Source organism: Mercenaria mercenaria, chromosome 16 (assembly GCF_021730395.1).
Source record: "Mercenaria mercenaria strain notata chromosome 16, MADL_Memer_1, whole genome shotgun sequence".
Lineage (NCBI taxonomy): Eukaryota > Metazoa > Mollusca > Bivalvia > Venerida > Veneridae > Mercenaria > Mercenaria mercenaria.
Genome location: NC_069376.1, coordinates 57,572,865 through 57,597,126, shown reverse-complemented (window position 1 = coordinate 57,597,126; position 24,262 = coordinate 57,572,865). Strand labels below are relative to the sequence as shown.

At 36.1% G+C, this 24,262-nt stretch overlaps 3 protein-coding genes across 3 annotated transcripts; 1 reads left to right on the top strand and 2 right to left on the bottom strand.

Annotated features, from left to right (window-relative positions):
- Positions 1–773: 773 nt before the first annotated feature.
- On the top strand, positions 774–1,493 carry LOC123558829 (tigger transposable element-derived protein 4-like). Its single transcript, XM_053525966.1, has one exon. It carries the CDS (start codon positions 774–776, stop codon positions 1,491–1,493), a length of 720 nt encoding a protein of 239 aa, XP_053381941.1.
- A 242-nt stretch (positions 1,494–1,735) lies between these two features.
- LOC128549353 (tigger transposable element-derived protein 4-like) lies at positions 1,736–2,305 on the bottom strand. Its single transcript, XM_053525965.1, has one exon. It carries the CDS (start codon positions 2,303–2,305, stop codon positions 1,736–1,738), a length of 570 nt encoding a protein of 189 aa, XP_053381940.1.
- Positions 2,306–2,341: 36 nt separating this feature from the next.
- LOC128549352 (tigger transposable element-derived protein 6-like) lies at positions 2,342–2,650 on the bottom strand. Its single transcript, XM_053525963.1, has one exon. The coding sequence runs from the start codon at positions 2,648–2,650 to the stop codon at positions 2,342–2,344; it is 309 nt and encodes a 102-aa protein (XP_053381938.1).
- Between the last annotated feature and the right edge of the window lie 21,612 nt (positions 2,651–24,262).

The window sequence follows — 24,262 nt, the reverse complement described above, 5'->3', positions numbered from 1 at the left end:
AAGAATGAGAAAAGAAAAATAGAATAGATCTATACAGTATGATTTTTATACCCCCTCCCCCGCATTAGCTGATGCAGTGACTTGTCTGTGCGTCCGTCCGTTCGATCATTCGCAACAATTTCTTGATCTTGAACACCAACATTTAACGCTTTTTATTTATTTTTCAGACCAAGTACGACGCCATAATGGAAGTGGAACGCGGCACAAAATCAAAGAAAGAAATCGCCGCCCAGTTCAATATTCCACCATCAACTCTGTCAACGTGGATAAAAAACAGCGCCGAAATCAAACAAAAATATCTTTCGGGTGAAATGGGTCCGCAGAGGAAAAAAGACAAAAAAGCTAAATATCCTGAGGTAGAAGAAGCACTCCTACGCTGGTTTACAAGTGCTAGGAGTCAGAATGTGACAATAAGTGGTGAAATTATGAGAGAAAAAGCTCGACAATTCGCTAACGATTTGGGTGTGTCTCAGTCTGACTTTGATTGTTCCGCAGGTTGGTTAGAACGGTTTAAGGTACGACATGGCATTGTGTTTAAACGCGTGTGTGGTGAATCTAACAGTGTGAATCATTCAACAGAAGCAATGACAGATTGGAATTCGCGTCTGTCTACCATCCATTTTAAAGGATTACAATCCCAATGACATCTTTAACGCAGATGAACAGGACTGTTCTATCGTCTGCAGCCAGATAAGACCCTTGAATTCAAATCCAAAGACTGTCACGGGGGCAAACAAAGCAAGGAACGCTTGACTGCTATGGTGTGTGCTAACATGTCTGGGACCGAAAAACTGCCAATGTTTGTGATAGGAAAGTCTGCGCAGCCGTGCTGTTTCAAAAACGTGAAATCACTCCCCACTACGTATAAAGCTAACAAAAATGCATGGATGACTTCTGAAATTTTCACTGAAAGGGTACGCAAGTTAGACTCGGATATGACTCGAAACCAGAGATCAATCATGTTAATTGTGGACAACTGTCCCGCGCATCCAAAGATCAATGGACTGAAATCAGTAAAGCTAGTGTTTCTTCCTCCGAATTCAACCAGCGTCACGCAACCTATGGATCAAGGTGTTATAAGGAACTTAAAAGTGCATTACAGAAAACAAGTGATTACAAGAAAGATTCGCGCCTTGGATAATGGGACTGATATGTGTATCAATGTCTTGGACGCGTTACGCATGTTACACCAAGCCTGGGGGTGTGTGACCCAGGCAACTATCACGAACTGTTACCGGCGTGCGGGCTTCAAAGCATGTGAGGAACAGGTTCCCGTACCTGTGCCGTTACCGGAAACAGATTCCGAGGAAATTGACGACGATATATCCTTAGCCCACTTGTCGCGTTTGATAAAGGGTGCTACTATGGAACAGTACGTGGATGTTGATATTCAGGTACCAACATGTGAAGAAGAAAATGAGCGACGACGAAGAGGAAACCACGGAGGTGGTACAGCCGCGACCAAATCTGGAGTCTGCATTGAATGCGTGTGACGTTCTCTCTCAATTCCTGGAAACTTGTGACAATGCAGAAAGTGTGATTGCTGCCATTGCTAAGGTCAATAACTTTGTTACAAATGCCCATTTACACAAACAGTTTACGAAGCAGACAAGTCTTACACATTTCTTTAAGAAAGTAGACACGTGTAATTCTGACAGGTGTTAGAAAATCACAGTTACGTTAAGTAATGAATCATTCTATATGTAACATGAAACATGTTTTCGTTTAGTTTGGTTTAGTTTGACAATGTCTGTTTAAATGAATAAATATGTCGACTTCCGGTTTCCGGACTTCTACTTTCGTTTTTGCCCACTTCCTCACCAGCTTTGAAGCCCGCACGCCGGTAACAGTTCGCGATAGTTGTCTGGGTCACACACCCCCAGGCTTGGTGTAACATGCGTAACGCGTCCAAGACATTGATACACATATCAGTCCCATTATCCAAGGCGCGAATCTTTCTTGTAATCACTTGTTTTCTGTAATGCACTTTTAAGATCCTTATAACACCTTGATCCATAGGTTGCGTGACGCTGGTTGAATTCGGAGGAAGAAACACTAGCTTATCTGATTTCAGTCCATTGATCTTTGGATGCGCGGGACAGTTGTCCACAATTAACACGACTGATCTCTGGTTTCGAGTCATATCCGGGTCTAACTTGCGTACCCATTCAGTGAAAATTTCAGAAGTCATCCATGCTTTTTTGTTAGCTTTATGCGTAGTGGGGAGTGATTTCACGTTTTTGAAACAGCACGGCTGCGCAGACTTTCCATTCACAAACATTGGCAGGTTTTCGGTCCCAGACATGTTAGCACACACCATAGCAGTCAAGCGTTCCTTGCTTTATTTGCCCCCGTGACAGTCTTTGGGTTTGAATTCAAGGGTCTTATCTGGCTGCAGACGATAGAACAGTCCTGTTTCATCTGCGTTAAAGATGTCATTGGGATTGTAATCCTTTAAAATGGTAGACAGACGCGAATTCCAATCTGTCATTGCTTCTGTTGAATGATTCACACTGTTAGATTCACCACACGTGCGTTTAAACACAATGCCATGTCGTACCTTAAACCGTTCTAACCAACCTGCGGAACAGTCAAAGTCAGACTGAGACACACCCAAATCGTTAGCGAATTGTCGAGCTTTTTCTCTCATAATTTCACCACTTATTGTCACATTCTGACTCCTAGCACTTGTAAACCAGCGTAGGAGTGCTTCTTCTACCTCAAGATATTAAGCTTTTTTGTCTTTTTTCCTCTGCGGACCCATTTCACCCGAAATGTATTTTTGTTTGATTTCGGCGCTGTTTTTCATCCACGTTGACAGAGTTGATGGTGGAATATTGAACTGGGCGGCGATTTCTTTCTTTGATTTTGTGCCGCGTTCCACTTCCATTATGGCGTCGTACTTGGTCTGAAAAATAAATAAAAAGTGTTAAATGTTGGTGTTCAAGATCAAGAAATTGTTACGAATGATCGAACGGACGGACGCACAGACAAGTCAGTGCATCAGCTAATGCGGGGGAGGGGGAATAAAAATCATACTGTATAGATCTATTCTATTTTTCTTTTCTCATTCTTTTTATTACATTTTATGTCTGTATATCAAATTTTAATTAAAAATTTTAATTCCCGTTTCAATTTCATAATCAAAGGCGATGATTAAAATTACTAAATGGTTATGCGTAATCAGTGATTTGTTTAATATACAGTGAGTACACAATACGAAAAGATTTAATTAAAAAAAAACGAAATGCTTGAACAATGATTTGTTTACTATATAGTGAGTACACAATATGAAAAGATTTAATAAAAAAAAATAAAAACTGTTTACTTGTAGCCATGTATACGCTGTCAGTACTTTACGCGTACACGATTCCTTACAGTTTGTGTTTATCAGATTTCTCGGTTTTTCGAAGAATAAAACTGATACTAACCTCAAATGTTTTTGAGTCAAGTTTCCTTTTTGTACCACGTTTCTCCCCCGGAGGATTGATAGCATTTTGATCTGACATTTTGAACGAATGATGCTTTCTCCAAAGAAGTTATTTTTTTTTATACAGTTTCATCGCGATTACCTCTAATTAATCCTTATTAAAGATCCCAACTGTTCAAACTAATTAATTCATTAGTTTAAATTAAAGGCAATTTTCATAATTTCTCAAAAACAAATGACCGCTGATTAAAGAAATCTAATGTTTACATCAAACAATTATTATGGCACTTGCAAACAAGTATGACATCATCTCACTTTGATATTCGCCGCACCTTTGATATGTCGGCATCACGGGTTTCTGGTTAGGCAATATAGATGTACATGTGTTAAAAACCAAACACATTCACAATGACATGTGTGAAATTTTATCGCATATTTTTCTCACTTCGACTTACCGAGTTAACAATGCACTTGAATTTTATTGACGGGACTGAAAATCCATTTCGCACATCCGGAGTCTCGGTAAGTCAAATTTTGACGTAACCGGAGTTGAATTACATATATATGGTAAGCGAGTTTCAGATACCGAGTTTCGACTGTATTAATCATTCTGTAAAAGCATGTGTAAGAAGTAATGCATCATGTACTGCAACATTCGAATGTCCCCTCGGTTTAATACAAGGTTGTAAACTAAGTCCAATTGTATTTTGTCTATTTATAAATGAGTTAGATAATATAATCAGAAGTAGTGGAATTCATGGCATACAACTTTTACCAAATGATGTTGAAAATTTCTTGTTGCTGTTTGCTGGTGATTTGGCCTTAATATCTGATACTGTTAATGGATTACAGAGACAACTTAATGTCTTATATCAGTACTGTTTAGAGTGGAAGTTGAAGGTTAATGTTGACAAAACCCAAATCTTTGTCTTCAAAAATGGCGGTACTTTATCAAAAAAAAAAAAAAAGAAAACAGGATGTATGGTGGCCAGGCCATAGAAACTGTAAATGCTTTTAGTTATATTGGTTTAAATTTTACCTGCAGATTGTCGTTGTATGTCTGAACATGTGGCACTTAAAGCTACAAAAGTGCTCGTATCCCTTTTAAAGAGTATGTATAATTTGTTACCAATGTCTTATAAAACTTTCTTTAAGATTTTTGATACTAAGATATCTCCGGTTCTATTACACGGTTCAGAACTTTGGGGCTTAGAAGTCAGGGATTGTATAGAACGTGTTCCTGTATATGCTTGTAAAAGGTATATGAATGCACCATTGTATGCTTGCAATGCTGCTGTTTTAGGCGATAGTGCTAGATTTCCTATGTATATCTGGGCTTCAGAGAGATGTATAAACTTTTGGATTCGTATCGTTAATATGCCTGAAGATAGATATGTAAAGAAATGTTACAATATGCTTAAACACTTGGACCATCTTGGTTTTAAAAACGGGGTTACTACATTGAGAAAAAGAGTGAGTGAGTGATTTGGGTTTTATGGCGAATCGACACAAAATGGTCATACTTCGCCGAGAAGAAGTCATATTGCAAACGCCAACTGTAAAGCATAAACATTGATGTCAAAATGTAAAGCATCCCCCAAAACAGCCATGTAAAAATGTAAAGAACACTGAGTTATGTAAAACATTTCTAAAAACATCCATGTAAAAATGTAAAGCATATCTGAAAATAGTAATGTAATAATGTATATACGTGTGTGTTAAAATATCAGCTGCAAACATAATAATATTGCAAGATGTAAACAAAAATATGAAATGTTAGATTTTTTGATATATTCCTATCTGCTTTAAAAACGATAAATATTTCCAACTAAAACGTTTTCAAATAACTCTTTCAAAGATTGAACGCCATAATATGTACCGCGCTGTGTTGCAAAGTCCACACAGTCGATTACAATATGTTTAATAGTTAGCGGTGTTTGGCATGGTACACATTCGGGTTGGTCTTTATTCAAAAGATAAGAATGAGTCAAACGGGTATGACCTATTCGACAGCGAGAAAGAACAACTTCCTCCCTGCGAACAGATCTGTTCCCTTGGTGCCATTCCCCTAGAGTAGGTTTGATATCATGAAGTTTATTGAATGAAGCACTGTTCCATGACGATTGCCATTTAGATAAAATGTATTTCTTTATACTGGGCCTAAATTCGGTATGTGGTAATTTCAAATTAGATTGTATAGTAATGGCTTTGGATATATATGGGAGAAACAAGCAATCCAAATGTATTCTTTAAACAATATACAACAAGGTTAAAAGATCAGTATCTACAAATCTGGAACGTTGAAATGGTTAACAATTAGAAACTGGTACAAAATGTATTATATAAAGGGTTTAAGCAAAGATATGTTTTTGAAGATTACCTTGAACACATAGATATTGTTAAATTCCGACGTAGTATTGTATCTTTTACAACGTCATCTCATCAATTAATGATTGAAAAAGGTAGATGTATGGGTTTATCAAAAGAACCCCGTTTTTGCATTCATTGTGATCACGTTAATGAGAACGAAATTCATTTCCTGCTGGAATGTCCACTTTATGAGATAATTCGAATAAGAGAGTTTTGGTGCCATCCGACTATACACAAATTAAACTTTTTAATGTCTAGTAAGAATTGCTTGTTACTGCGTAACCTATCACAGTTAATATATTATGCCATGAAATTACTCTCTGAAATAATATCATAACTTTATAATTATTAGGTATGCAATGTAACCTAGCACAGTGTATATTTATAATGTCATGTAATTTTGTACAGATGTAACATCTTGTCATTACTTACGTTTTGTTTAATCATTTTGTTATGTATTATCATAGACTTTTACCAGAACATTTTGTCATGACAACATACATTTATTATTATCTATGCTTGTATTATACTTTTGTGTATGGTCCGGTGGCCTTAAATGCAAAAATAAATAAGTCTAAATACTGTTGAAAAACGGCGTTAAACCCCCCCCCCCCCCCCCAAAAAAAAAAAAGAGAGATGCCAGTTTATACGCTCAAAATAGCTTTCCATCCGTGGACAATAACATATCGCAATTTGCTACAATTGACCTGTTTGAAAATAAAATGATCATTCTACAGTAGTATTCAGTGTCAGTTTAATGCAACCTTAAATGGGTATTGATTTTCAAATAATGCCCTGTCTCAAGCTAATTAAAGACTTAAATAGCAATAGAGCTCTGTTCCAGTCTTTCATTATAGAAATAACACTGATTAATTATCGGATGATTTGGTTGCTTCATACTAGAAATAATAATTTAAGTTCACTAATCCTTAACTGAGTCTAAATTTTAAGTCCATTTTGTAGCAGTTTATATATGATTTTCCATTGGCAGACAAATATGTATATATTAAAGGACAATGACAAAAGACCAACGGAAAACCAAAATTGAAGAACAGAGCTGGCATAAAGTATTAAAAAAAAACCGAAGCGGAAACTTACTAATTTGATTAAACACCTATTTCTATACAATGACATATGCAATGGTGATGTACGTATAATTTAACATTAACAAGGCAGTCTGAAAGAGAGCTATATCCCACGCAGCAGTTATGGATAGTGAAAGGGTTGATGGTATTGGGTGGAAGCAATGACGTTGTTAAGTATATTTTATATTTCATGTATGAAGACAGCAATGAAGCTGAAAATACTTCAAGGGGTTTAGGAGATATAGAGCGGACACAAAATGGAGACTCAAACCTTTGACACTGGGTTGTGACCTTGACCTTGAACCGACATGGTTGATTCATAAGTTGATTTCATATTGTCTCGATGAGGTGATCATTTGACCAGTGTCATGAAAATCCATCATACAGAGCGGACACAAAATGGAACGCTCAAACCTTTAAACTCGAGTTGTGACCTTGACCTTGAGATGATCACGAGATGAAGTCTCTAAAATACAATGTCTTAAGATTTTGTTTTTGAATATATCAAGTGATTTACTTTTGTTTACAGCTAACGGCAGTTCATTCCACAGTTCTGGACCAATAGTACAGATTAAATGTTTTGCACTTGTTGTATGGAACAACATAGCAACATTCAGAATTTTCTGACGATCTCAAACCTTGTCTACTAGAAACATACTCTGTAAGCAATAGTTCAGAAACGTCTGTCTTTAAATGTTATGCACTTGTTGTATGGAACAACTAAGCAACATTCAGAATTTTCTGTCGATCTCAAACCTTGTCTACTACGAACATACTCTGTAAGCAAAAGTTCAGAAACGTCTTCTTGCACACCGGACTGGCGTTTCCGGTGATTTTACCTATGCCGGCAAAACCCATCTGGCACCCCCATGCCAGATGACTCTCGTGCTGTTCATGCACTGATAATATATTGTTTATTTAAAATAATACGAAAAAGCAGGTACCTTGATAGCTTTTCTCTGTTCCTTATAGTATATTTCTCGATTCAAAATACGTTAGTTTACCGTAAGAACATAACGTAACGCTACAAATGACAAAACTAAAGTGGAACTTTGTTATTGTGCGTAACGCAAAACATCATGACGTCACTTCTGCTTACGGACGTTAATTTCCCGCGCTTTGTGTTCATTCTCTAATATAAGAAAGAGTGCTACGTAAGTATTTCTACCTGTTACTTGTAAAATACGGTATTCAAGAAAAAAAATCTGCCAGAATAAAATGCTAACATGTATACGATATGCAAGAAAAAACATCAGTCATGTGTTAACGAATCGGATAGAAATATCCGTCCCTCGGCCACCTGCGTATGGGCGGTAATTCGGCAAGCCTCATTACCGTCCAATGCGCAGGTGCCCTCGGGACGGATATTTCTATCCAATTCGTAAACACATGACAGATATTATAAGTCTTTAAATGTTTTGCACTTGTTGTAACTGAAGGAAAAACATAACAACATTCAGAATTTTCTGACGATCTCAAACCTTGTCTACTAGGAACATACTCTGTAAGCAATTCTGTCTGCCAGTGTGACAGCTACACATGAAAGAAAGTATCTTAAACTCAATCCTTGCTTCCACCGGCAACCAATGGAAGTCAAACAATGTTTGTCTGAGCTGTCGAATTTCCTCCTGTTAAGGACACGTTTTGCACACATGATTTGTATACGTTGCATCTCACGCACCTCACCGTTAGCTAAACCATACAGTATGACATTGCAGTAATCCAGATGTGAAATAACTAGAGACAAGACTAAAATGTCAGTGCCTGTTTTGGGTAAATATTTTCAGATGTTATTAATTCATAGGCTGTACGACATTTGCGATTTATTAGATTTTTAAAGTTCAAGGTTTCGTCAAGAAATGCACCAAGAAATCTAATTACGCTTTCACGTTTGATATCATCACCAGCAATGTTAATCGAATTCGTAAAACATTTGTTCAATTGAAGTCTGCTACCAAACAAAAACAATCAGTTTTCGAAGCGTTCATTTTCAGTCATTGATTATAACTGCGCACCGTTCGAGATCTCCGACCGCTTGTAATTCTACGGCAGACTAAATATAAAGTCATGTAATATAATGTTGGAACATGCATAACACGCAATACTAATTAAAGTCAGACTGACTCACCTTTTATTGATGAAGGCACGCAAGCACAAACAGATGACAACAATGAGAGAAATGGAGAGAAAAGCAAGCAACGCAGGTCATTGTAACACAATATCACATTCTAGTATCATGTTAATTACACTTTGTGCAATGTCAAAATAAACTTTTTGTTAAACTGATGTTTTTGTTTGTACAACATATAATTAAAATTAATTCAGTCACGCTAAAGAAGATCACATGGTTGACAAACGCTACTGACATCACTTCCATTTATCGAAATTGGATAATTTGACACGAAAACAATTACATATAAAGCATGTACAAGGTACATCTTCATGTTATAACCAAGCTTCCATGATGTCAAACAGTTTTAAGAACAGGTGTAGGCCGTTAAGGGACATACAGTAGCCACAATAGGACCTACACATTAATCAAATCTTATGAAAGAGGAGATACAAAAAGTTTTTTAACAATATTTTCTATTTAGAAAAGAAATAGAACGTTCGTAAGCTGGGAACGAAACACACAATCCCGATCGTTTAACTGGAAAGGAAATAATCTTACTGAAAATGAAAATATGAACATCAATATAATGATTCAAAAATAGATCGTTATTTGACTCAAGAGTTGCTTTATTTGTGGCGGTTCATTTGAAGTCAATTCATTGTTATATTGAATGTATTCAATGTATTCAACCTATCAATATGATAAATATCCACTTAAGACGGAGGGAGTGTACATTTCATTATATCCAATAAACAGACTCACCCTAACCGAGTTGCGTCCTTTGCTTAGAACGTCTTTTTCCTTAAAAACTACAAACTACTTCTAAAACTCGTATTTCAACAACAGACTTTGATGACGTATTGCGACCGTAAAACATTTTATCTTAGATATTAAAGTGGTTTCTAGTCCTTATGGATTATAAACTCAACTTTGTTTATCGATATGATAGACTTCCACTTAAACAGAATGCAGACAGCGGCAGAGATGTTGCAAATTTAAATATCTCTCTCCCATCTTTAAAAGGATCGGCTGCGGAGTTCAGATTTAAGCTTTGCGACTCTACCTTCTCCGACGTAGACGAATCTCTAAGGGGTGGCGACCTATTTGCAACATATCATATGAGAAAGGTTGCACCTGTACATACGTTCAAAGCAGTAACAAAAACACCGAGCAAGAAAGATATATACAACCATTGAAATCGGGACGTCTTTTTCTTGAGAGCAAGTTGCATCATCTTGAAAACAAGGCAAAGGATAAGACAGACCGATGTTATACAAGTGATGATATAAAGTCCACTGACACTGACCTTCAAGACACTTATACTGACAATATGATCAAAACTGCAGCTGTTTCAGCAAATATTTCTACACAAACATGACTTTGACCATTTATTTTACACAGATTCTGATGTGTCTTTTCCATTCCATACTATGGTTTCGAAGGGACAGTGAGATCATGCAAAACCACAAACTTTAATACCATTATTTCGAGTGTACAAGGGTTTAAAACATGTAGCTAATCCTAATCAGAGTTCATATTCATAAGACACGCGGATGCTCGTGCCTGCTGAGATCCGAACCCAATTGAATTCGCTACTTAATAAATCAAATGCTTCTCATTCGACTACAACTACCTACAGCAAGTTAAACTTTGACCTCATATTCTCGAACAGATACTGGTTCTCCTTCAGCAAACAGATCTCCTATCAGTACTTGAACATTCTTCAGTAACATCCACCCCAACAACAATATCACAGATCAAATATTGAAAATTAAACGAGTTCTTCAAGACGGAAAGAAAGAGCTTGCACAAGACGCTGGTGAAGTTCGGAGGGATCTCCTAACTGAATCTCGGACATCCTTTTTCGATATTTACGCTATGAGAAGGGATGCCTAAGTGAACCGTCATTAAGTCAAAACAAAACAAATTTGTTTATGTTCACATGGTATCTAGGGACTTCCAACAAAATCACTTACGTTTTTCGCAGACTGAATTATATAAAATATTACCAGTTGTATGTTTCATATTTGTGGAATTTTGTAAAAATTGATGATGGGCATAAAAACCTAATAATATCTTTTACATTTCTATCATGAATGTGCATGTGTATTGACATGTTTGACAAACGTTTGTATTTTACAATTACAAACCAAGATTTTGTTGAAATGCCATTATAGAGAAGATAAAATAACATTCCATTAAGATGATTGCGAAAATTTTTATCAGAGTACAACAATGTTTGAAGTAAAAAGAAATGGATAAGGGACATTTAAGTTTCTATGCCTGTTTCAGACTGTAATAAATGTTGTTTATGGTGAAAAGAAAGATACCGAATAATATAAAACATCATGAGCTATATTTGAGGCTTTGTTTTTTACTGAAGTTGCATTTTATGCTGTAAAAACACGTATGCAACAGTACTGAGTAAAAATCTTGAGGTTAACATTTTGACATCCACTTTATATTGTTTGTAAGTGCTTACTTGTAACAAAAATTCAATTTGAAATTTGAATATCTAATTTACATTTTAACATGAAAGTAAATGTTCTTTAAAAACAACAAGGTTTTACATAAATTACAACCCAAAATTTAGCTGAATTGTAATTAAAGAACGATCAAGAAGGAAGGCACAGAATTTCGATCTGAATTTGACAGTGTTTAAATGAAAATGTATGGGTCATTGAGTTTTACAGAATGGTGACATAGTTTCTATGAGTATCGAGATGCAATACATTGCTTCAAGGTATTGGATCCCTATTAGCAATGTTTAAAAAATGTCATTTGATTGGTATATTCTTTAAGTTGATAATGTTTTGCAATTTTTAACAACTTCTACCGTGCCGTTTTTTATATAAATTTTGTATAATGCATGGTATTTCCTCAAGCCTAAGTAGAGAAAACTTTCATAGTGGTGGCCATTGTCCAAAACGTTTGCAGAGAATTCATTTTACTATTAATTCTGATAAAAGAAACACCAAGCTTTTGGTAAACAATTATACAAATCAAAATAAAACTGTGAATATCATTTTTCTAGGGTCACCGTGCCTGATGTAAACGGATTTAATGGGACAGAATTCTAACTCCCAACATTGAAAAATTATTGCCAAATCCCGTGGGTCTGTTTTGAATTTTTCTCACTTCATTTAAAAATAACCTTGAGGCAGAAGTAAACCTACCTTCAATTCTTCCACAATATGTAATCTAAAGAGTGAAGGCAAAAAAAAAAAGAGAACTTTTACCGCATGTAAGTCAGTATTTTTAAAAATGTCTAACTCTACCTTTTCTTCAGAGGTAAATTCACTTTGAACAAAAAGAAATCGGTTATCACGGTGAGCTATTGTGATTGCGCCGTGTTTGTCGTCCGTGCGTCCATCGCCAACAATAGTGTTTAAAATATATCTTCTCCAAAACCACTGAATGATGTTTGATGAAACTCGGCATGAATTTTCTTTGGACAGTTTCCTAACGAAATTGTTCAAATGGTTAGGTTTGGTTGCACAAAGGGCCACCTTGGTTAAAAATAAAAAAAAAAATTCAAACGACATCTCCTTAACCAATGGTCCGATTTTGAAATAATTTCACACAAATGGTCCTTGTGTCCTCTACCAAGATTAAATTATATTGAGTTTTCAAAGTCATGGCCGCCGTTGGGCGTTGTCACTTTTCCCTAAATGTATTAAGTGGAAACTATAACATCTTCTTGTGTGAAATTTTAAAATCGTTTTACACAAACGGTCCTTGTGTTGCCCTCTACCACGGTTGTTCGAATCATTCGATTCGTCGAAAATCATGGCCGCCAGAGGGCGAGGTCACTATTCCCGATATGTATATAGTGGAAATTTTAAAAATCTTCATGCGTGAAACTGCTAGACCGATTTTAAGTTATATTCCACAAATGGTCCTTGCGTGACCCTCTACCAAGGTTGTTTAGATTTTACCAATTTAAAATTTTAACCTGGAATTCTAATTATCAAAAGGGCATATTTTAGCATACGTGTAAGCTAGTGTTATGCAACTTGTCTTGTGATGTGTTCCAATTTGTCGGAGTAAATTTTAACAAACCTTCCTAATCGCAAAACTTGTTCTCGGTGCTTCCGAGGGATCTACTTTTCAGATTTTATTTAACCTGAAATTCTAAGTTTAAAAAGACGCATACTTTGAAAACAAAAGTTTAAGGTACATTTATGTTAATTGATGTATGAGGTCACCTCATGATTCCGAAGACATGTACGAGGTTTGAAAGCAATTGGCTATGTTGTTTTTAGCAACCTGCTTACATGCAAAATTAAGTGACGCTAACACTGACGCAGACGAAATATTAATTACCAAAGCTCTCTACTGTTGGTAGACAATTAAAATAGACCAACAAAAGATCAGCCGATCGACAGTGTTTGTTCGGGTGGATGTCAAATGTTATATAAATCAAAGAGAGTTGCATCCTTAATACTCCGTATAAAAAAGAATAAAGTGTACTCTTCGTCCACAAATGTTAAGAATAAATACCCGATGATTCTGGACGCACATACGGGTGTGCTCTATACCGTCACAGGCTTTGGCATTTGTGTATAGTGATAGTAAAATTATAGAAAACAAAGACAAATATCAAACAGGGAATGCCACGTACAAAAAACGCAGCCTCCCCAAAACGAAACCCACAGCACGCAGACGCGCGCGCGCGCACACACAAAGCCAACACATGATGACAAAACGAACAAACAATATGCAGACTCCATAACCTCAGATCCCCTCTCTAAATTCGAGTTTGTTTAGTTCTGCTCATCGTTTCCTCGTTTAGAGCAAACCCCTTATTTTCATAAGCCTAGCGCAGCAGTGAAGATTCTATGTGCACCGCCGTATGAACGCATCTGCGGACGTCTCTAAATAGTTTATGTATTTCTAACGTGTGTAAATGCAGAGTTCTGCTCAACCCGGGGCAAGAGGGCGCGGATGGTAGCATGCATTTCGGCTACTGTCCATGAACAGGCTCAATCAAACCGAGCCTGCAACATTTTTACTTCTGTCGTGTTGCGCGTCCTATTTAGTTTTCACTTTTTCATATTGTAAGCGAATTTTTAGAGCGCCAATTGCCTCTTACTCTAGGCATACAGATGTCTCAGGTTCAAATCTTTGGCAAGTCTCGTACAGAACTCAGTTATTTGTTCTCCTAGGGACCCAATCTTGCAATATTGTATCCAGTATTTTGCTGACATAATGGTGCTTACCTTTTAATTTTGTCTTACGAAAGTCCATGTTATATGCAGGCTCCATAACCTCAGATCCTCTCTCTAAATTCGAGTTTGTTCAGTTCTGCTCATCGTTTCCTCGTTTAGAGCAAACCCCTTATTTTCATACGCCTAGCGTAGCATTGAAGGTTCTATGTGCACCGCCGTATGAACACATCTGCGGACGTCTCTAAATAGTGTTTGTACTTTTAACATGTGTAAATGCCGAGTTCTGCTCAACCCGGGGCAAGAGGGCGCGGATGGTAGCATGCATTTCCACTACCGCCCATGAGTAGGCTCAGTCAAACCCAGCATGCAACATTTTTCGTTTTTGTTGTGTTAGCGACCTGTAGTTTCCACTTTTCCAAATTTAAGAGTCATTTCTGTCCTTAAGGTATAGGTCCATATTTCGGAGAAAAAAGTTCGAACGTCATCAAATCATAGAAAGAAAGCATTGTTTTACATGAAAATTTAACAGCGTAAAATACATTTATATTATTCTACAAACATTGTCAATTTAACTCGAAGTTTGTAACGAAGGGCTGCACGGGGCCACATTCGGACAGTCGCTTTAAAATCACCATTTTTAAAAGCTGTTATGTATCGTTTAATGCATTGCAGCATCGTGCGAGTTTTAACTTTACTAACTAGGCAAAACATCGTTTGACACTTGTTTACATTATTTCTTTAAAATGCATTCTTATTTAATGGGGACAATCATTAGAATATTTTAAGTATCCACTTGTGGACAGAACAGTAAACATGTATTGGACAGTAGTTGTGTGTCAGATGCTGTTTTATTTTACTAAAAATATCTTGTTTTGTGATATACTGCTAAACCTTACTAAACCTTAACAGAAGTTTCATGGTGTCGTTTTTCACTAGAGAAAAGGTTGTATTTAAGATAGATTGTTTCTTAAACGCAGAAAACAAATGATGCTGGTGATAAGCGCTTTGAGTTTTTTTTCTGGTTGACAGTGAGATGTCTTCGACTACGGTCAATTCTTGATGACACCAAATCAGTAGATTTTCAATTTTATTTCCAACGAGAACATAATTATGACAGATGCAGGAATTCATAATTAATTTCTAAAGTTATCGGAAGTTTACTAAGAAAAACAGGGATAAATATCGAACAGGTATCCAACACACAGCCTTCCATAAACGAAACCCTCAGCACGCACATGTACACACTTCAACAAACAAATAAAGGAAAACAGTAGGGCACCGCCTTGTAACTGTCAGTGGCAAAACATCACTGGGGAGTTTAAATGGTGCACACCCAACCTCACTCTGTCCCCACCATTTTACAAGGAACAGTGTATATAACAGTAATTACCGCCAGGTGAATCTAACACACACAATGGGAACACTGATTAGGTTTACTGCCCGCCGTATATGACTGAGGTACTAGAGAGTTTGAGATTTCAACCTTCGCCTTCCCCTTCAACGTCTCTTGCGAAGTTAACATATAAAGTTGAAGTTCGATTAAAATTCCTTGAGATTTCAAACTTTGGGATGAACCTTACTTCTTTTAATCCGCCCATTCAATTTATCCGTAATTATGATCGTTTTTTTTTTTTCGTGCATTTTGATATCAATTGTCCGAAAGGGTTTTAAAAATGAAAATTAAATTAAAACATTTCAATTATTATAATAATATAATCATCGCATGGATATTAGTGCGATTACGATAAAAAAAAGCGAAACAATGTGAACAATGTAAAAACTCATTGGTGTTGCTCCGAACATTTAGGTTTCATATGAAATGATGTCAGTATACAATGCACGATTGTAAATCATACATGAGAGGAAATAAAATTGATAATCATATCAACGTATTCTATTGCTGATAGTGTTCTTAAACAAAAAGATGAGACACCAACTATTACAAATGCATTTCTCGATATACTTTGAACACAAAAGGCATGACCATAAAATATAAAGGACAGATTCATCCGTCATTCTGTTGACTAGTTTTTCTTAAAGGTTATTTTTACTTTGAATTGGTACTTTGTACATCGAATTCCTTAAAAGACACGTTGATAACATGAGCCAATATACACAATTTATGAATACATTTAACAAGCGATTTGAAACAAATGTAAGATACTCTCGTGATATCATACGTTTTGGCAGCATCATGACACTCTGTATAATGCCAAACTCGCAGAAAGCACAATATAATTGTGCGAAGTCACCAATTGTCTAGCGAAACAGTCAAGAAATGTTAGACGGCGACGAAAATTGTCGCATACAATAACATGTAAGCATATACACGTATTTGTTTGAATACACTATTTTATAAGTAAAGCATGTACAGATCAAGGAATTTTGGTTAGAGGGACACCAACGTTAAAGAGGGGTCACCCATTTCAGGGTGGGGGGGGGTCACACAGAGTTTCAAGACTGATTTTCTTTGTAAAATGTAAGAATCATAGGGGGGGGGGGGGGTGCGTTGACCCACAATGCCCCGTTGCAAGGCTCTTGGTCCGTGCATGTACGGCTAACAGGACACTTCTCGCATCATGATATTATAGATCTGAAAAATCAGTTGATAACTTCATACTTCCAGGTTCAATTCAATGTATTTAGTAATAATAATAAAAAGGAATGATTTTTTTTTGGGGGGGGGGGGGGGGGGGGGGAAGAGGGGGTGTGACCAAGGCAAGGTGGTGACCAGATGTTGGTACAAAACTTCACATGTTTATAATAAATGTTCATGGAAAAGAATGATAGCAGTTTAATGAAATTCTACCAACTGTAGATTTTTAAACAATTAAAGGGCAATAACTCTAAGGCAAATTGACCAATTGAAAAAATAAAAGGACAGGCATCATCAAAGTATGTTGGTTCATATTTATTTCAAGTTTCATGAAATTCTGCCAGCTTTTTACTGAGAAATGGCTACAGACGTGGATTTTTCATTAAATCAAGGGCAATAACTCTAAGGGAAATTGACCAATCAAAAAAAAACTTGACGGGCATCATTGCAGTATGTTGGTGCATGTTTATTTCAAGTTTTATGAAGTTCTACCTGATAGTTACTGAGAAATGGCTGCGGACGGACATTTTTGGGCATTTTTCATTAAATCAAGGGCAATAACCCTAAGGGAAATTGACCAATCCAAATCAAAATTTGATGGGCATCATCGCAGTATGTTGGTTCCTGTGTATTTCAAGTTTCACGAAACTCTACCTGTTAGTTACTGAGAAATGGCTATGGATGGACGGACTGACGGACGGACAACGCCATTTTTATACCCCCTCCCGATTTCATCGGCGGGGGATAACAAAAGGCATGGCTTGTTTGTTTATTTAGGGTTTAATGCCGTTTTTCAACAGTATTTCAGTAATGTAATGGCGGGCAGTTTACCTGACCAGTGTACCTGGATTCTGTACCAGTAGAGACCAGTTCTCCGCAAGTAACTGCCAACTTCCCCACATGAATCAGGGATAGGAGGACTAATGATTTCAGACACAATGTCGTTTATCAAATAGTCAGGAGATCACACGCCCCGCCGGAGGATCGAACTCACGACCCCGTGATCCGTAGACCGACGCTCTACCTGCTGAGTTAAGCGGGCAGGCTCTTTAATAATTATTTTAAAAGCAAACCTTAAGAACCGGAAAATTGTAAATCAGTCTGTGATGAACTGTGTACAGCCAAAGCTCAACTATACGAATTGTTGTCCTAGAAGCTTGAATATTAGTATGGGCGGCGGTTACCGCCAAAATTAGTAAATGTACTACTACCCATTCATAAACAAGTCAGTCAGTGCAGTGTATTTCAACGCCGTCTAGTCTAAAACTCCACCAGTCCAATATATTTGCATTCAACGCATTGTATTTTGAAATCATTTACAAGTAATACAAACCTTCATTCCATCCATTTAAACATGGAACGATGCATTGAAAAAACATGTTGCGACACACCAGAATATGAAATTATCAAACAAAACATGATACCATGCAGCTCAATGTGAAGCCGTTTAACATAACATGAGTACGTGCAGTGTTAAATGAAATGATGTATTACAACTTCACGCCGTCTAATGCTTACTGAAACCGCTTTGTGTAATTAGAGTGGTGTATAAAAGCTTAATATCATGTAGTACAATGTGTTGACGTTAAACGCAGCATGAGTTCGTGCAGTGTAAAGCTTGGCGCAGTCTAATGCATACTGAAACCGTGTTGTGTGATTAGGAGCGGCGTATCAAAATGTGATGCCATGCAGCCGAAGGTGAAGCCGTTTTAGTCTGCCAATATTTTAGGAAAATGTGACTTCTGGTGGCATTTCTTTTTTATGCTCGGCTGTTAGTACAGAAGTGTTGCACAGGATCAAACATGAAATTTAAAAGGGGCTGTCGCCTTCTAGGGTTCCTAATTACATTATAATACGGTCAAAGGTCAAATGAGTGCATTTGAAATAAACTTTGCCTGTGTGCATTCGTTAAAATTTCATATAACCATTTAAATTGGTTTAAATATTGTGTCTAAACGCCCTTTAGTATTTTGTAAATAAAACTGATGTTAATATACAGTTGAATATCGCTACCTCGATATTGGTTAGCTCGATACTCCGGTTAGCACGATGTGTTTTACTCGGTCCCGATTTTCCCCTATATATTTTAATGTAATTATTTATCATTACCTCGATATGATTTGCTCGATATTTTGTTTAACTCGATGAGATTTTTCAGTCCCGTCAACTTACCTGTATTGTTTTTACACCTAGTTTTGTCGATATCACAGTTTGTCAAAAAATATCCATGTTATTTGTAAGGTGTGAAAATCAACCTACTGTTGTTCGTCGATGTATTAATAATAATCAAGCTAGTTTGTGTGTTTGTTTTGTTTGTTGTTTAGTCTTTAATCCAATTTAAATGTCAGGAGGGTTTGCATTTAATTCCCAATAATTAGTCTTATAAAACAGCGTGCAAGCGAGCAAGCTGTTTTCCAATATAACAACTAATTTGAAATATATATTTTGAAAAATTAAAAAAGTCGTATGTATGTACATGTATTTACTATTTAATTAAGCTGTTTTATTTGTCAATAAAATTAAAAACGTATTTATGTTTTATATTATTTCTTTCCCCTTTCAAACACCCTGGAATACGCATTGGATATAATTACAATATAGGCGTCCGACACAAGTACAAAGTACTCCCAGACAGTCGATATCGTTACGTCGAACTTCGGATACGTCGATGCAATTTTTACAGTCCCTTGAATATCGAGGTAACGGTATTCGACTGTATATATATATCTGGGAAAAGTGACATACGATGGCAAAGTGTGTTATATTTAACACGTTTGCTAATCTTTATACTCTGGATCAACTGCAGAAATATTTTTTGGTATTGTCTTATTCAAGGGTCATTTTAATGAAATTTCAAGGTCTCGGACATGTCAAGGGCAACACTGAACTTTTTAAAATGACTTCTAATGTATTAAAGATAGCAAAATGGTGTGCATATTAATAATATACTCAACCACATTTCTAACTCAACATTTGTTTTTTTTATCGCCAAATTTTGACATTTGAATGGGCATTTTAAACAATGTTTAATGCTTATTTAATTATAATAAAACATAAAAACGATCATAGCCAGGTTTAAATTCGTTTAACCATAAGGGTAACAATAAGGTACTGGTAACCCTTAAATTAAAAGTCACATAAATAGTAAAGTCCAAATCACAGTAGTACACTTTGATCCTATGAATTTGATGAAATTAAAATTATTATATTCTGAATGTTCAATTACGTTTCGTTGAAACATCAGTCAATATTTTCATGTTAATTTTACATCAGATTTGTGACGTCGTTAATGACACCACATAATGACATATTAATAATGTATCCATTCAAATCTGTCAACATTTGACAGAGATGGAAACAAGTCATGTGTGTAGTTGGAAAAAGTGCCGAGTAAATGATTAAAAAAAGACACTGCAAATGCATTTCTATCACTTAAGGCAGCAATTAAATTTGAATTTAAGCTTTGCACTGACTATAAAAAGAATATTAATTTTACATATTGTACACCCTTTGAGAGAACGTGTGCGAAAGAGAAAAATATGGTAGGTTTTTAGAAAGAAGACTACAACGGAATGAATAACAAATAAATATATAAGAATTCTCAGATAAACAGTTAAAATCACATTGTCACTACCTGACAGGTGAGCTAAAACTGCTCCTTGTAAATTGGCAAGTTATCAGTGATGTAACAAACATTTGGAAGCACATAACATTGTATTTTTAAAACACTTACACTGTGTCAAACTGTCAATAGGGAGGTCCGCACAGCTCCTGTCACCCTCTGTCAGAACAGCAGTACAAGTATTCTCTGAAAAAAATAATTTATACAATTCTATGTTTGACCTGCACAGATATAGGTGTACCACCAATATTTTGTTTTTGGAAGAAAGTACTAAGTGTTACCGTGTATGAAATGAAGCATTCTTGTAGACTTGCCACAAATTAAACAAGATGTGTTTGGCCCCTTGACATTAAAGCAGATCACAATGAGAGTGATGGTCATATGTTTATGCATCAATGTAATGAATGGTATGTGTGAATATTGTAAAAAAATGAAAAAAAAGAATGTCTAAATGGAAAATTTATAAGGTTTGGCCTGAATAAGGCAATTTAAAGGTCAAATCACACATAAATAATGTTAAGATTTGTTACAAGATAATGTGATGATTTCAAAGGATCCATCACGAAATGAAAATTGATCTATGGCAATGTTAAAGTTTGTGACAACAAATGAGCAAGACATACAGACACAGACAGACCAAAATGCCCAGTACATGTATTCAAAGGATATTGTGTAACAATGTATTATCTCAATGTGAGGAAATGCTGTCAGCCGAGGTTCAATAGTATTTTCTGAAGGTTTACCATATGCACTGTCACACTTGTGGAATGGCTCAGTAGGTAGAGCGTCGGTCTACGGATCGCGGGGTCGTGAGTTCGATCCTCGGGCGGAGCGTATGTTCTCCGTGACTATTTGATAAACGACATTGTGTCTGAAATCATTAGTCCTCCACCTCTGATTCATGTGGGGAAGTTGGCAGTTACTTGCGGAGAACAGGTTTGTACTGGTACATAATCCAGGAACACTGGTTAGGTTAACTGCCCGCCGTTACATGACTGAAATACTGTTGAAAAATGGCGTTTAACCCAAAACAAACAAACACTTGTGGAATGTAATATTTATTTAATTATACCCAACAAACGGGAAGTCTTAAGATATTTCCATTTTTTTTTAATTCAGAGGCAATCAAAGCATTTTCAGACCCCCGAGTACATTCTCATTTTAATAAGCATTGAACTCATTTCAAGATTGACAGTCAAATTCAATGCAGAGGTGGAGCTAGGGTGGAGCCAGGGCAATATTTCCATGTGATATTTGAACATAAATTTCCTATATATTGTATAGAGAAACATGCAAATGAGGTATAACAAGAGTTCGTCGAACACGAAATGCCCCCCTTGATGCATTCAGTAATTGCACAAGGAACAGAAATTATATGCTCACTGTAAACAAAAGTTCTCCTGTTCTAGTCCAATCTGACTTTGACCTTTTAAACTAACAAGAGATCACAGAGTGATCTTGGCACCGACCACTGAGCCTTTTTTGAATGTAACAAATTTCAAGACTAGCTCAAGATCAAAATCAAGGTTAAATTTCTTTTCAGTACAAAACACTGCATGTGGTCTAAATTTGAAAGCTGTGGCTTGGAAAATGTGAAAGTTGGTCACTAGATCAATTTCAAGGTCAAAGTTCATTTCGGTAGACAGAACTATGCATGTGCTTCAAATTTGGAGAATTGCAAAACAATATACCCCTCCTTCAAATGGGGGTGGGGGGGCATAATAAGGAAACAATTTACCTAGAAAAGTGTCCGGTCCGTTCTTTATACCTTTGACACTACACAAGGGTATTGACTTCAGAACCTTTATAGAGAAAAAAAAGTATCTATTTCATAACATACACATATACTACAATAAATCATAAATGTAATAAAGCAAATACTTTAATTTCCAGTTAGAATTTTATTATATTCAACATAAATTTGTAATGTTTGTACCTGACTTTCCCAAGTCTCCAGGTCAAGAACAGTCTTACTAACCTCCTGCATGTGTAAAATTCTCTTCTTCTTTGTTTGCGACTGAAATATTCATAAAATCTATACCTTTAATATATAATTACATGAATGAGTTTTTCCCACATTCTTGCAACTTATTGATTTAAAAAAAGTAATTTTTTCACTTTTGATCATGTAATTCTACTAATGCATTTAATTTTAGCCCTTCCCTTGTTAAATTTCTAAAATGGACTGATCCATCTTTACATTAATAGTTCGAAGGGGTTTTAATGAAAGATGTACAGACTGAATAGTGAACAGTGCAGACCATAAAGAGCATATCGGGATTTTAGTAATTTTTATTCATCAATAAAGTCCAAGTTGAATGGTGATTTATTAAGATGAGTTGTGATAATACAACATTTTAAGTAGGAAATTTAAAGACAACATTTAATTTTAGTTTTCATTCCCAGTGCAACACGTTTGCCTCATTTTTTACATTGCCCAAAAACTATGGAGGGTGGGTGACCTTTAAACCACACAATAAAGTTGTTTTTCTGTACTATAAAATACAAATGCATTCTAAAACTAATGATTCTACCAGATACTTACTTTAAGGTCCACCCACTTCTTGACTTGTTCAAAACCCCGCGTACACTTACTCACACTGTTCACGCTGTAATGAGCAGTTTGATCTTAATAAATATAATGTATAATATTGAATACTACTAACAGTCTTCAGTTAGTACTTGTCCTTTCAAAATCATAGTGTGATTAATTAAATTAAGGTGCAAAGCCGGATGCAGGTAAGTCAGTAGTATTTTTTAATAAAAATAGCACTATTGTTTGGATACAAAGTCACTAATATTGAACTGCCTACCATTCTTGCATATACAGATCTACCATCAATGAAATAAAACCTATGTATCTTGTGACTTTTTAATACAGTGTTTTATTGGGACAGAGTATTTGCCATGTACTAAGTTTAGACAACAATCTTGTTGTTCCCATGGGAACAAATTGTGCACCCCTTGTCGCAGATTTGTTTTTATATTGTTATGAAAGAGACTATGTTGAGCCTTTCTCCAGATACGCAGGCAGATATTATAACTGCATTTAATAATACATCACGCTATCTGGATGATATTCTTAATGTGGATAATCCGTTTTTTGGTCAGTTGGTGGGTACTATTTATCCTAGGGAGCTTCAGTTAATTAAAACTAACAGTTCGGATACTGATGCTTCATTTTTAGATTTACATCTCTCTATTTATGACAATATTATACATACCAAAATTTATGACAAGAGGGATGATTTTAATTTTACTATTGTAAATTTTCCCCATTTGGATGGGGATGTACCTCAGCCTACATCTTATGGGGTATATATTTCTCAATTGATTCGGTTTGCCAGAGCGTGTAGTCATGTCAAGGATTTCAATGAACGTAATCAATATATTACAAGTAAACTTCTTCAACAAGGCTACCGTTATTACAAATTGCGTAAATATTTTGCTAAATTTTACTATCGTAATTCTGATTTAGTTTTAAAATTCAATAGTAATTTAAAGACACTTCTGCGAGAAGGTATTTCTAAACCCGTTTTTTATGGGGATAGGGGTATTACAAACTTCGTAAGATCTTGGGTCATGGTAGTTTTCCAAATGTATTTGGTAAAATTATAAAACGTTTTATTAAAAGAGGTTACGACCCAACTGTTTTGAGACATACCTCATGTTTAGTGTTCAACCCGTTTACAGTTGGACACTACGCTTCCCTCTTTGATTGTGTCTGACGGAAGAGGGGGGGGGGGGGGGGGTGGAACTCTATGATAAGCAGTTTTTAAATCCTACCAGGACTGAATTGTTTTGATATCTGTCTTCTGACCTGTTTCGCCGGGCCCTTAAGGGTGTTTCTCTTGTTGCTCTGTCTTCTGAAAAGG

Bases quoted from the DNA above. Each gene is read 5' to 3' on its own strand.
- LOC123558829 (XM_053525966.1), top strand. From the start codon at position 774: ATGTCTGGGACCGAAAAACTGCCAATGTTTGTGATAGGAAAGTCTGCG.
- LOC128549353 (XM_053525965.1), bottom strand. From the start codon at position 2,305: ATGTCTGGGACCGAAAACCTGCCAATGTTTGTGAATGGAAAGTCTGCG.
- LOC128549352 (XM_053525963.1), bottom strand. From the start codon at position 2,650: ATGAGAGAAAAAGCTCGACAATTCGCTAACGATTTGGGTGTGTCTCAG.